The following is a 14,325-nucleotide window of genomic DNA, read 5'->3' on the forward strand; positions in this document are numbered from 1 at the left end:
TTGCAACGGAGCCCAGCACCCTCACGACGACAAACATCACCACCACCACCACCATCATCATCATCCCTAAGTCAGCAGGATTATTCACATTTCAGTTTACTTTTATTTATGTGCATGAACTGCCTTCACATTAAGAAGAAACAGTAAAATCTTTTTTTCGGTTTTAAAAATACTATAACTACTGCATTAAGAAAGTTGGAAGGGCATGAAGGTATTGTATAATCTGATTGATGTCTGTACTATTTGAGCTGAAATCAGATCAATATATCTGGACCAGTGGCACGGGGAGAATTCCATGGTACAGGGTTTGAGATTTGGGTTCCCCTAATGATCACTCGTAAGGAAGGGATGGCAATCGGACTTCTACATTATTGCTCTGAAAGAAAATACCTTATTTGCTGTTAAGGCCAGACTCTTACAGAACCACCCAGTCCTAACGACAAGGGTGTTAGAGTCAGAAGGGACCCTGGAAACCATCTATGATGTGGCACAGGGATTGTGACAGCCCGGAGTTGGGCACTGGAGAAGTCCCAACAGATCTCTACTAAATCCCTTCACAAGGTATTTTACAGGAAAGCCCAGTGTATTAAACAGAGAAAAATGGAAGTGTTCAGTTAAAGCTGAGGTGTCCCTCAGACCCCTCACAGGCTCTTGAGAGCAGAGTTTTAAAATCATCAACACACTTCAACCCCCTCATTTTGAGCCATCACAGCAGACAGCCTGAGACAGTGGAAAGATCGGGAGCCTGAGAGTCAGCCAGACCTGAGGTTTAAGTCGAGCTTCGCCAACTCATTAAGATGTTTGTCTCTGACACAGACACTGGCTTCTCAAATAAATCCTGTATTTCTCCATCCATCTTAGTCTTGAAGGCTCAGGAGAGCTCGCTGGTGATGCTGACAGAATTTGAGAAATAAGGCGGTTTTTTTAGGTTGCTTAAATGAACTTCAGTCTTGGCTCAGAATCAGTGCCACATGAGAACCATCTTTTGCTGACCAATTAGTTCAGGGCCACATGAAAAAAAAATGGGGAGGAACTTATTTGACATGTTGAAGGGCAATGACGAGTCCTTAGTAAACAAAGGTTTACTGTACATAGTTATGTTTTGGATGTCATGGTTTGACCTATAGTATGTCCAGATCTTAAGAAAGAATTTAGTGACCTTTTGAATGTGGAGCCTAGTTTTTCCCTCCTTGAGTGCGAACTGTACTTATGGATTGACTTCTTTTTTTTTGGCCGCACCACACGACATGCACGATCTTAGTTGCCCCACCAGGGACTGAACCCGCACCCCCTGCAGTGGAAGCTCAGAGTCTTAACCACTGGACCGCCAGGGAAGTCCCTTGATTGACTTCTAAAGAATAGAATGTGAAGCAAGTAAAGGTGTTTGGGGCTTCTGAAATTAGGACAGAGTGGCCTCCTCCTTGCTCTCTTTTGGATTTTCACTCTGGGGGAAGCCAGCTGCCATGTTGTAAGACACTCAAACAGCCCTATGGAGAGGTCCCCATGATGAGGCCCTGAGGCCTCCTGCAAACATCCAGCAAGGAACTGAGACCTTCTGTCAACACTTAAGTGAACAAGCTACCTTGGAAGCAAATCAACCGGTGCCAGTCTACCCTTCAAATGACTGCACACCGGGCTGATGCCTTGACTGCAACCTCATGAGAGACCCTTAGTCAGGAGAATCCAGGGAGCTGCTCCCACATTCCTGACCCACAGAAACAGAACGTTTCATAATGAGATAATGTTTGCTGTTTTAAGCTGCTAAATTTGGGGGTTATTTGTTATGCAACAATAGACAACTAATACAGGGACCCTTTTCCAAGACCAAGAATATTATAGCTGGGTCTCTCTTAGGCACAAAGTAAAGTATACAATATTGCATTTTAGTTAGGGGTGTGTGTGTGTGTGTGTGTGTGTGTGTGTGTGTGTGTGTTTTAACACACATAAAATGCAAAACTTAAGTGTACACCCAAGGAATTTTTACCTATGCATATACCCGTGTAACCACTACCCAGGTCAAGATATAGAACATTTCCATTAGTCTCAGAAATTCCCTCATGCCCATATCCAGTTAATAACTTTTACCAGAGGTAGCTGCTTCTCTGAGTTCTGTAATTATAGATTAGTTTTGTATATTCTTGAACTTCCTATAAATGGAATTATTCCTTATATACTCTTTTATGTCTGGTTTCTTTCACTCAGCATAATAACTTTTAAGTTTATGTTGTTACGTATTTCAGTAGTTTGTTCCTTTTATTGCTAGGAAGTATTCCACTGCCAAATTTATTTATTTCTCTATTGACAAACGTTTGGATTGTTTCCAATTTGAGGCTATTATGAATAAAGCTAATATGAATATTCTTGTACCAGTCCCTTTTGTGGACCTAGGCATTCAATAGTCTTGGGTAAATCCTTAGGAGTAGAATTGATGGGTCAGAAGGTGGGTGTATGTTTAACTGTTAAACAGTTTTCCAAAGTAGTTGGTCATTTTTACATTCCCACTGAAAGTAATGCTTCTTTTTTTTTAAAATTTGAAGCAGTTTGAAAAGAAAGAAAAACAAAAGCGAGTCTTAATGAAAAATGAGAGGCAGTGAATAAAGAGCTTCCTAAATTATTTGGAATAGTCAAGAAAACCAGTCTATAAGGCACAGAACTATCTGACAGCTGATCCTCTGGGCAAATACTCTTATTTTGATTATTGGTTTGCAAATAATTTTAGTCACTTAGATCAAAAGTTTTCACAAAGATGATTCAAGCAGGGGCCCAAATCCCAAGAGGAGAAGAACTTACATAAAGAACCCTTCAGATGAGCTTTCCACTGTGTTAAATGGAAGAGAGAAGAATCTTCCCAGGCCCGGGAGCTTGTTTACTGGGCCAGCCCAGCCTGTAACAAATGAAACAACTTGTTGATGCCTAACACAGTTCGCCCCCAGGCACTGAGTCAGCTTTGTGTTTCCCATGAGTCCTGCTTCAAATAAACAGCTCAGACAACTTGACTAATGAAGCACTCTGGAGCACAGGACTGTGACAGACCCCAGGCTCTGCACACAGGCTGGTAGCCAGTCTGCAGCTTGCTCCTGGCAGAAGAAGGATCCCTAAGTCCTAAAACCCACAGTGTTATTTTCGTTGGTTGTATGGGGCTCAGTGAGAGAAAATGAAAACCGTAAAGCCAGAACATAACTCCATTCTCAGCAACTTCAGGAGATGCTCAATGCAATCTTTTTTCTATTGGGAAAATTAAACATGGTCAACGAGCTAAATAACCAAATATATGACATGGTTAAATCAAAGCCTCTCTTCCTCCTGCAGTTGGTGGGGATTATTGTGTGTTTAAGAACGGAGAAATGACACAGTGAGGCCTTAGACAAGTCCCGAGGCATCCGTGGGCCAAGCAGAGAGCCATATGCACAGACGTAGAATGGCAAAAACCCCATCTGGGGCTCTAAGCCATCAGTAGGCAGTTATTTCCAGACAATTCAGGAAAAGACTGGGGCTTGGTCCTGGACAAACTAATGAATTTTCTCATGACTTTTATTATAAGTGACTTAGATGCCAGGTGGAAAGGAATAAGGAATTCCTTATTTTTCTTTTTTCTTGAGTACCTACCTCTTACCAAGCACCGTGCCAAGCACTTGCCTAGCATTGGCTGACAATTGACTTAATCCCCCCAACAGCTGCACGAAGTAGATATCACTATCCCCATTTCAAAGATGAGTTCTGCCCCAGGGGAGTTAAATCACTTGTGGAAATTCCCCCAACTAAAAGGAGAAGAACTCCTTGAAATTGAGTTGAAATACTTTCAACTCAAGTCTCCCAACTTCAAACCCCTGCTCTAGACTTTACTGACAGAAAAGAACGTTTTAAAGGAGGTTTTCAATGGGCAGCTGCTACCTTAGCCATGGGCAAGAACACCAGGCTCAGACTGAGTAGAAGCTGGGCTTGAAAAGGGAAATACACTTTCCCCTTAAGTTCTACTCCTAATGGCTCTCCACTGCCCAGGTTTAGCTTATTTTCCTATGAGGAAGGTTTAATTAAAAACCCTTTCCTTGGGCTTCCCTGGTGGCGCAGTGGTTGAGAGTCCTCCTGCCGATGCAGCGAGCACGGGTTCGTGCCCGGGTCCGGAAGGATCCCACATGCCGCGGAGCGGCTGGGCCCGTGAGCCATGGCCGCTGAGCCTGCGCGTCCGGAGCCTGTGCTCCGCGACGGGAGAGGCCACAACAGTGAGAGGCCCGCGTACCGGAAAAAAAAAAAAAAAAAAGCCTTTTCCTGTGAGAGCATTGTCTCCCTGAGCCCCTATAGTCCACAGGGACCGGCCTTGAGCTTTATATGATGGAGAGGTTTTCCTGCTTTCCCCTCCCAAGGCTCCCTGCAATCTACCTCCCTTTTCTAGTGTAGAGGAAAGCCTTCTTTATTCCCTGTCTTATTTAGAGATGTCCTCCAGCACTAGAAAGTCGTAGTATTTTTATAAGCCACACAAACAACAATGTATCACCTCAATTCCCAGCTACTGTGCAGTTTTGGGGCAGCAGGTTGGAGCACACTCGGATAGTTTGCCCTTACTAAACTGTGAAGGTCACTTCTCTGCCAGGATTCATAAACGGTGGGCCCTCGCTTCCCCTCCACAAATGTGTCTCTTCCAGAGCCTTTTGCAATTATGGCTCATTTCTCTAGGTTTCATATGGCAGGCATCTGAACAGAATTAAAAGCATAAGCACGTGCAAAAATAATCCGCTTCCCAAGATAGTAAATGCTGAGTTCTATATTAGAACACGCTGTGAGTGCTGACTGGTTAGGGCATGATTAACCTAATAGGCTTAAAGTTCCACTTGCCATGCACATCTGTCAGGACACGAGCAAAATGCAGTCCCGTAATCCACGGGACTGAAGTCCTCTAGAACTGCCCTGTTGCTCTCCAGCAGCAGAGGGTTCAAAACTTAGAACACCACCAGAACGGCGGCAGCATCACTACCTCTACACGATAGGGCCAAGGAAGCAAAGAAAGCCGGTTCCAAGTTTAGGACTTTTTGCACCTTGGACTTCAAAGGATTCTGGCTTGGAAATTGCCTGGATGGACTAGTAAGACTGCCTTTTGTTCCTGCTTTGAATACAATTCTCTGAAAATTGTGAGGCTTGCAGATGGGAGATGACTACAGGCTGACATCATGGGATGTACACCTTCCCACAGTGATATTATTAACAGTGTTGCTAAGAGTGGCATCCAGTTTTTTAAAAAGCCCAAAGCAATTCTGCCAGGATGTCAGGGGGCCAGTGAAAGATGCTCCATCCCTATGCTGGTTCAACACTCCACCTGCTATGACTCTGGAGGGGGCTCGTCCCAGGGACAGAGGCCAGCAGAAGAGCAGCAAAGTCCCAGGTGGATCCAATCCGTGGCTGGAAGTCTTTGTCAGCTCACCAGAGATCCCACTTCAGGCAAAAGGAAAGATATGGAAGGACTGATCCCAGAAACCAAAACCTCCCCATCCCAGCTGAACAAATCACAAAGCTACGTGACTACAGACATTCCATTCAAGAGACAGAGTTCCCATGGATCACAAGGGGCGGCCTCTTCTGGGGAAGGGAGTGAAGAAAGTAATACCCAGGAGACTTCCAAATGGGAAAAGAGGCCAAAATGTCACAGGTCGAGCAAACAGGGCCATTACTGCCAAACTATCCTTCCTGCCCACGAGTCTGAAGACAAAGTAGACTTCCCTGAGCCCCTGGTGAAGGCCCACCAGCGTGCTTACACCTATCTGCACGCCTGCCTCTCCAAATACGAAGCAGCTCTGAGCATCACCCATTGCGCGACACAGACCCAGGAGCTGCTGCAGCCCATGGTTGGCTTCCTGTTGCTGTGTTTTGATGAGGTCAACCAGCTCTTGGGGGAAATCTCCAAGGATGGAGAAGAGCTCCTCCAGGAAGTTAAGGAGGATCTGGCTTGGCCTTTGAAGAAAAGAGAGCCCCGGGAGCAGCCAGATCTCTTGCAGCAGCTTCTGCAGTACACAGTTGGCAAGCTGCAGGCACTCAGCGGCACCGTGGCCTCGCTCTCTGACAGCCTCCTGGAGGGCTCCGGCCGCTACTTCCACGGCGCCGCGGGCCACCTGGGAAACAAGCTGAGTAAGAAGAAGATTGCAGATGAATGCCTCCTAAGGGTTCTGGGGCACCTGGAGAGCTTAGCGAGTGGCCACAGTGACCCCGAAGTGCAGGGTCTACCCTTGTGCTCTGAGGACAGTGGCATTGGTGCTGACAATGAGTCTGTGCAGCTGGCAGACAAGCCGGGCAAGCAAGCCAGCTGGGACTTCGTGCTGGAGCCTGCAGAATGGAGGCCAGAGATTTCACCCACAGTGGAGGCCAGGCTGTCAAGACATACCTGGCAGCAAAGTCCATTCTGGATGGGTTCAGCCAGACCCCAGGAATGCCCGCTCTCAAGGCCTCTTACAGCAAAGGTTCAGCCAGCAGTGCAGGGTGGATCAGGGAGCCCCTGGCCCTCCAGCACAGGCCCAGAAAATACTGCCTCCAGGCCTTGGGGGCTGGGCCAAAGCGCTCCGTGTGATTCCCCTGGGATCAGGATCTCCAGGGAAGCACACTTTCCTAAAGGCTCCAGGTTGATGGACACTCCGCCCCTCAGTGAAGGTGAGGACAGCAGCCCAGAGGAGGAGGAAGACAGAGAGAGTTGCCTGAGTCCGCGTGCGTGGCAGGGAAATGCTTCCCATGCAAGGCCTCGGTCTTCACCTGCCGGTGCCGAAAGCCCATTGCAGCCACACCCCCAGAGGCTTAGGAGCCCCCAGGACCAGGAAATGATTCTGAAGATGAAGGAAGCAATCAGTGAAAGGATCAAGTTTGTCCCCGTGCCCTCTGTGCACCAGGAATGGATTGAGGAAGAGGAGAGAACCATGGTGCCCCCAAGACCAAACACAGCCAGCGACAGCAGGAAGGCCCCCTCAAGACAGAGGAGGTCCCAATCGGAGGGGTGTCTGAAGAGCCACGTGGAGGACCCCACCCTCCAGGAGCTGCGGAGGGTCCAGAGAGACCTCAGCCAGAGGCTGGAGGCACTTTGCACCCAGGGCACCCGACAGCAGGGGCACAGCCAGAAGCAGGTCCTGCAACCCAGGGCAACAGCGCTGAGGCCTGACCACTACTGCAAGGTCACCCCAAGCAGCACCATCAGCAAGCTGAAGGCATCCCTCACCAAGAACTTCAGCATTTTGCCAAGTCAGAGCACCTTGCAGAAATGCTGTCCCCGCCCCGAGGGAGAACAGCCCTGGCAGGGAAAAGCTGAGGGGCTTCCAAATGTCATCCCATCAGGTGAGAGGGCCAGTGAGGCTCCCAGGGCCCGGGACTGGAACAGCAGGAACTGTCCCACCAGAACATCGGTCAAGAAACTCATTGAAGCTTTCAGTCCCACCGAGGGTCTAAGGACACTGGGGGATTCCAAGGACTCTGGGCCGAGCCCCTGCCCCAGGAAGTGGGGGGTCCCCACCATGCCTCCCAGATTCCCCATTTACAGGGGACTTGCCCCTTTGTATCCAAAGCCTCGGATTTCTCCGGCAGCAGGTGGAGAATCTCTCAGGATGGGCCCAGCCTGGAGGCCCTTTGCTCCCACCTTTCCCCCTTTTCTCACAGCAGAAGCATCCAAGAGTGAGGACCTCAACTGTGAAACAGAGGAGAACCCAGAGCATCTCCCTCCACCGCCTCTGGAAATCCTGATGGACAAGTCATTCACTTCCCTGGAGCCCCCAGAAAGCAGCAATCTAGCAGAGAGCTCCCTTGAAGGGACCCACGTGCCAGGGCTGGGAGGGGCTGGCCCCGCCCGGAGAACGTGGGCTTCCCCAAAGCTAAGAGCCGCCATGAGCCCCTCTGACCTGCTGCCCAGCAAGAGCACGGCCACCCTCGCCAGGGCCCACAGCGCAGAACCAAGGGGCAGCAAGAGCGGCTCCGATCCCGGCAAGCTCACCTTGGACCTCAGCCACCCACCAGCAGCCAGCGGAAACCCAGAGGTGCAGGGCAGCAGGGCTCAGAGTCAGGCACGAGTGGGCAGGGCCACAGGCCTCTCCAAGCATCCCCGGAAGGTCATCCACTGGCACCACTCCAGCCACATGTCCGGGCAGAACAGGACCTCGGAACCTAGCCTGGCTAGGCCAATGAGAGGGCCACGTTCTCCCGAGGCCCCAAGGCAGAACCAAGATAGAAGCCCCACGCTGGTCAGGAAGGCCTCTCCCACAAGGGCACACTGGACACCCAGAGTGGACAAGAGGCACTCAAGCCTGCCTTCCACTCACAGACCTGCCCAGCCAAGTGTGCCCTGTGTGCACAGGTCTCCTAGCCCACCGCCCAGCCCTCCAGTGAGCCCCAGGGTGCTAAGCCCCCCAATAGTGAGGAAACGAGCGTCCCCTCCCCCCCAGCACAAACTGTCCACCCCTCCCTCGGCAAGCCCACCCGCTCAGCACAAGGTCTCCAGCCCCCCTGCCCAGTGCACAGAAGCCAGTTCCCCTGCCTCTGGCCCCTCCCCATCTCCCCCAGCGTCTCCCAGTCAGGGGCACAAGGAAACAATAGATTCTGAAGACAGTTGGGCAGCCACGGCCAAAGCATCTGGGAACACATGTTCCATTTTCTGTCCAGCCACCTCCTCTCTGTTTGAAGCTAAGTCACCATTCTCAACAGTACCCCAACTCACCCCACCATCGCTGCCACCTGAAGCTGGGGGTCCTTGTGGGACCCCGACAGGATGCTGGAGGAACAGCTCAGGGCCACGACTGAGGGCGGACTCACAGCGAGGGACAGCTCTGTGTGCCCTCAACCCTCATCCTTTCATCAAAAGGACAGCTTCTGGCTGCCGGCCTGGCATCCGCCTTCACCTGCCTGTCCCAGGCACCACCAGCAACGCTTGTGAATCCCAGCTTGGCCAGAGCAGGTAAGGAGAGTCCTCGGGCCACAGCCCTGCAGTTACTGGGATAGAGCTGATGGGCCCTTAGGCTCATCTGGGTCAGTAGTTTTCAAACTGTGCTCCCAGAGAAGAGCAGCTGGGAGAGGGGTCTAGGAATGTCCTGTCTCCCAGTCCCCCATGCTTAAGCAACCATCTTTCATCTGTTACACACTTCAGGTTCCTGAGAAAGATTTAATTGCAAGGGGGCTCTGCTGTATTAAAGATAAAGTTTAAAAAAGAATTTTAAAATTTTTTAAAAAGTTTAAAACAATCAGGTTGGTGCAACCACATGTGCCCTTTATTTTACACTTGGGGAAACTGAGGTGAAGTGACTTGACCTCCAAAGTTGAGTCATGGTCACCTGTCTGGAGCCAGGAGCCTGATTCCTGTCTTTCCTGGTTTAGGCAATTGACCAGCATCTTAGTGGGAAGTGCTCAAAATTTTTGGCCCCAGGACTTCTTTAAGCGCTTCAAACTCGAGACCCCCCAAGGAGCCTTTGCATATGTGCATTGTATCTATCGCTTTTTACTGCTTTACAAATTAAAACTGAGAGATGTTTAAAATATTTATTAATTGAAAAAACAAAAACGACCCCATTCTATGTTAACATAAACTATATCCTAATGAAACGTAACTATATTTTCCACAACAACAAAAAAATTGAGCAAAAGGAGTGGCACTGTCTGATAGTTTTACAAACCACGTTAGCGTGTGGGCTTCACAGAAAGACAGTTGGATTCTCAGACCTTTGTCCACAGTCAATCTGTTGTGCTATCACACACCATGTAGTCTGGAAAACTCCACTCTACATTCCTGAAAGAATAAGTGAAAAAGGCACATAACATCTTAGTATTATTATGAAAATAGTTTTGACCACGTGGATACAACCCCCCTGCCCCCCCCCCAAAGGATCTGGGAGGCACCCAGGGGACACACCTTAACAAACAGCGGGTGCTGGAGGTATTGAATATAAAAGTCTGGCTTCCCCATGCTCCTGAGGACCTGCCCCCACTTCTCCTCCAATCCAGCCTCATCTCCATCTCCCCTTTCAGAGGAGTGTAGAGCAAGAACAAGACTCCCCATGATGGGCTTCCCTGGTGGCGCAGCGGTTGAGAGTCCGCCTGCCGATGCAGGGGACGCGGGTTTGTGCCCCGGTCCGGGAAGATCCCACGTGCCGCGGAGCGGCTGGGCCCGTGAGCCATGGCCGCTGAGCCTGCGCGTCCGGAGCCTGTGCTCTGCGACGGGAGAGGCCATAACAGTAAGAGGCCCGCGTACCGGGGAAAAAAAAAAAAAGACTCTCCATGAGCACTGAGTACCAGAACCCAGGTGGAAGGGCTGCCATGCCTTCCCTGGGCCAGCTGAGTTCTAAGAGTGCCTTTCTCATGAGGGGCAGCTGACTTGCATGTCCTTGGCCCAGCCCTGCAGACATGTCTGGGCACGCAGCTACAAGGGGGCATGACTCAAAGGATAGCCATTGCCTGGGAGTTGAAAGGACTCAAACGGTGGTGTGATTATTTTACAGAGTTTACAGGGACACACATCTTTTCCCAAATTGTGGCACCGGGAGAAAAATGTAAATCTGAGGTTGATTAAAGAGGAACTCTTATCAATGTGTCTTGATATCATATCAGACAAAGCTCAACCCACAGCAGTCCTTTGCTATCTTTGCATAGCCCACAGTTGTGTAAGTCAGAAGTTAATTTCTGCCAGAGTGATATGTGTTACAGACTTCACAGTCTGTCCTGGCATAAATGGGAGTTTTTCACAAAGTACTCGGCAGCCAATTTTAAATAAAGATATTATCTCGGGAAAGTTGTACATGATTATAGTTATAGAAACTTCCCCAGACACTTGAAAGAAATGAAATGTTGATTATTTTTGCAAGAATCTTAATGTAACATTGCTCTTTTCTGAAATCTAAAATGAGCTTCTTACGGCACAGTGCCTTTCATCTGAGAACCTCTGTAAATGTTATTGCATTATTCCTCACGCTAGCCACTTATTCAGTTATTAGATTTCTAAAACCGTGCCCTTCAGGAGAAGAGCTTGAGAGAACAAGGACAATAAAATGGCATTAATTAAAAACACTGACATTTTAAAACAGCAGGAGCAATAATAAAGCAACATAAAATTGTTCAAGGAGAAAATACTGCCATTCTCTCAGGTTCCTCCTCGGAATAGGGCGGCCTTAAAGGTTGTTTTATGTCCTGAATCTCAATATTTAGAGAGATGGGGTGGGGAGTAACTGTGCCTTGAAAGAGGGAGGAGGATTCATAAAGGGGAGCCTTCCCAAGGTCATGTGGAAGGTCACAGAATGACTCACAGCCATTTCCCTATCTCCTGGTCAGACCACACCTCTAAGCTGTTCCAGATTGCGAAACTGTGAGCACATGATGAATGTGATGAGAAAATGGTTACTCCCTAGACACACACCCCAGTCCCCACTCAGCCCTGTTAAACTGGCGTCTGAGGGCAGAAGTGCACCAGCTGTAAGAGGAGGGCTTTTGCGGCTCTGGAGATGACAAGCCTTTTTTTTCTGCCCTCCTGCGGTATGGGAAACAATGCCAGGGAACTGAGCATGATTCCCCCAAGATCACGCAACAAGACAAGCCAGTGCCCGAGAGCCAGAAACTGCTAGAGGCTGTTTCCCCAAGCAGGGACTTACAGGGACAGCCCTACCCATCGTATCTCACCGCTGAGGCAGGCTTGCAGGATGCACTGGCCTGTGTCTGGTGTTGATACCCTGCAGGTCATCCCGTGCCCCCTTTTTAGAAAAACTGATGGTGTAGATATCTCCCCCATCTTGGGGCCCGGGGATGGGGCGCAGTCCTTGGAGGCTTCCCCAGGAAGCTCTCTTACTGATCTTCAACTGTTATTTACGTGTTGAGTCCCCAGGTGAGGGCACCTGTCTCTATCCAAGTCTCAGTATGCCCGGACTTGCTCCGCTAAATGCGGTGCTTTTAATCTTTGCCAGGACTGGACCAGCCAGTCAGGGTCTCTCTGCAGTCCCCTGACCCCGTTTCCTGGAGACCTGGGCAGCCTGGCTCCCCAGCAGGTCTGGGAACAGGTGGAACCACGGCCATATGGCAACAAAAACAGTCGACCTCCCGGCCTGAGCCTCATGCATACGTGGGACCTGGTTGGGGGTGGGGAAGGCACAGTTCAAGAACCAAATCCTGCGTCACACCTCGGTGTCAGCCTCCACTAACACTGCATGCCACAGCCCGTCCCCTGGGCCTGCCCCTCCCATTCCTTCCAGCTGTTCCAGTCTGGGAGCAGCAAAGGGTCATGCCTCCCCCTGCTCAGAAGGGGCACAGGGAGAAGAAAAAATAAGGTGGGAGCTGTGGCCCACAAATCACTGGGTCCTGCAGGGACTTATGATGGGGCCAGAGGCTGACATAGATGAGACTGGCTCTAAGGAACAGGGTGGGTTCCTCACTGCCTGAAAATCACGTACGACGGCCAGTGTCAGTGCCCACCCCACCTTCCCCCATCATTCCTGCCACCCTGATCTTGTTAGGATCCAAACTCAAACTTGTCCTCCATTGGCTGGACGTCCCACGTAAGCCTAAGCACGCAGAGCCGAGCACACTCATAATACAGTCAAGAAGGTGCCGTCACGGGCAGAGAGGAGGGCTTCTGGTCTGTGCACGTGGGGAGCTGGGGCCAGTCCTGGTCCTCAGGTGACTGATGGAGAGGCTCCGAGCCTCGGGTGCCCACCTGTCACATGACAGGGTGGTCCCTCAGGTCCCTTGCAGGTGCGACTTCCTAGTCCTATTGCAAAACAGCACCAGTGACAGCCGACAATTTAGTGAGCAACTAGCATATGCTGCTTAGCGTGCGGAGAATTTTCCATGCGTCATCCAATATGGATAACTTTGAGTGTCCTATGAGATGGGTATTATTACCATCTCCCTTTCACAAAGCAGGAAACTGAGAATCAGAGATTAATCAACATGCTATAGGTCACACAGCTAGTAAGTGGAAGGGCCAGGACTCGAACCCAGACAGCCGACTCTACCCTCCACGCGGTCTTTGTGAGGCTAGCCTGGCTGCCCGTAGCCAGTGTGGCTTTCCAAGCTGGTCCCCCATCTGGCTTAGGCTTGCTCCGTGCTTGTGACCACCCCCCATTCTGTGCTCCCAGAGCACATTGGGTGTCCCTCTCTGTTCAGAGCCGCTCTCACTGTGGCACTCAGCAGCTGGGAAGCTCTATTCTAGCCAAATGCCAGGTCTGAGCCAAGCAGCTTTCATTTTATTCCGTTCAGGAAAAGGGTGGCAGCTGAGCAAAGCAGGGGTTTCTTTGCTGTTATTGTTGGTGTTATTTTCGATTCAACTAGCTAAGCCTAGCTCTTTATTAAATAAGAAGTGCTTTTCAAACAAAAACAAAATAAAGGCCTGGCTCCCAAGTTCCTGAGGGAGCTGCTTTGTTCACAGAAGCAGGATCTGGGCATCCCAAGAGAGAACAGGACTCAGCCTGTCCTCTGAAACGCCAGGAGCTTGGCTCTCACGGTGCCCAGCCAGAGCAGACACCCACAAGGACAGCACCAGCAGGCAAAGCTGATATGGAACGGCAGAGGCCTGGCACCAAGAGTCCACCAGGTCTGTGGGTGACACAGACAGGAGGGCTTGAGAGAGACAGAATGGAGATGGGGCGGGGCCAGAAGGAACGAGGGGGGTTTGATTGGCACCTGTGCTTTCTCTCTGCAGCAGCAGCGAGGAGAGCCCCAAGGACACAGAGCCATGGAACAGTCCCTGTGCCCCAGAACCGAAGGGCGGCAGCAGGGGTGCACCGCCCCCAGAGCTCTGCGTGCTGGGCCACGGGCTGCAGCGGGAGGCCAGCGCCAGCCATGCCCAGGACAAGCTCCAGCAGAAGGAAGTGGCCTGACGGGCTGGCCGACTGAGTCACACTGATGCCAGTCACCCCAGAAGGCAAGGGTGACAGCCAAGAGTCAGACAACCCCAGAGAGGGAGGGCCAGCCAAACTCCTCCTGAGAGGTAGGAAAGGCCTGGAAAGGGCACTGCCCTTTCCTAAAGGAAAGGCTCTCCTAAATTCTAAACGATCACTGTTTGCAGTCCTAGATCCTGGTTTGCCTTGGGGTTCAACGAGTAACTATAACTTTGGACCCCACAATGACATTCTTTAATCCTTCAAGTGCTGGTCTTAATTTAGAAGGAAACAATGTTTACCGTGTGCTTGATAAGCCAGGTGTTTTACTTGGGTCAGCTCTGTGAAACCATTTAATTCTTTCAACAATGAATGAAGCAGATAGCATTCTCCTGGTTTTTGCAGATGAGAAAGCCAAAGCACCTCTCCTCCATTCACTCCCCCCAGTGCCTTGCCTGAGGTTACACAGCTAGGAAGAGAACAGAGTAAAACGTCAACAGGTGTGCCTGGCACTTGAATC

General features: G+C 50.3%; 1 protein-coding gene across 1 annotated transcript; it reads left to right on the plus strand.

The window, feature by feature from the left end:
• The first annotated feature begins 5,162 nt into the window (after positions 1 to 5,162).
• PCARE (photoreceptor cilium actin regulator) lies at positions 5,163 to 13,805 on the plus strand. The gene is made up of 2 exons (XM_059078667.1): positions 5,163 to 8,908; positions 13,628 to 13,805. The coding sequence occupies exons 1-2, from the start codon at positions 5,163 to 5,165 to the stop codon at positions 13,803 to 13,805; spliced, it is 3,924 nt and encodes a 1,307-aa protein (XP_058934650.1).
• The last annotated feature ends 520 nt before the right edge of the window (positions 13,806 to 14,325 follow it).

Source organism: Kogia breviceps, chromosome 11 (assembly GCF_026419965.1).
Source record: "Kogia breviceps isolate mKogBre1 chromosome 11, mKogBre1 haplotype 1, whole genome shotgun sequence".
Taxonomy (NCBI): Eukaryota; Metazoa; Chordata; class Mammalia; order Artiodactyla; family Physeteridae; genus Kogia; species Kogia breviceps.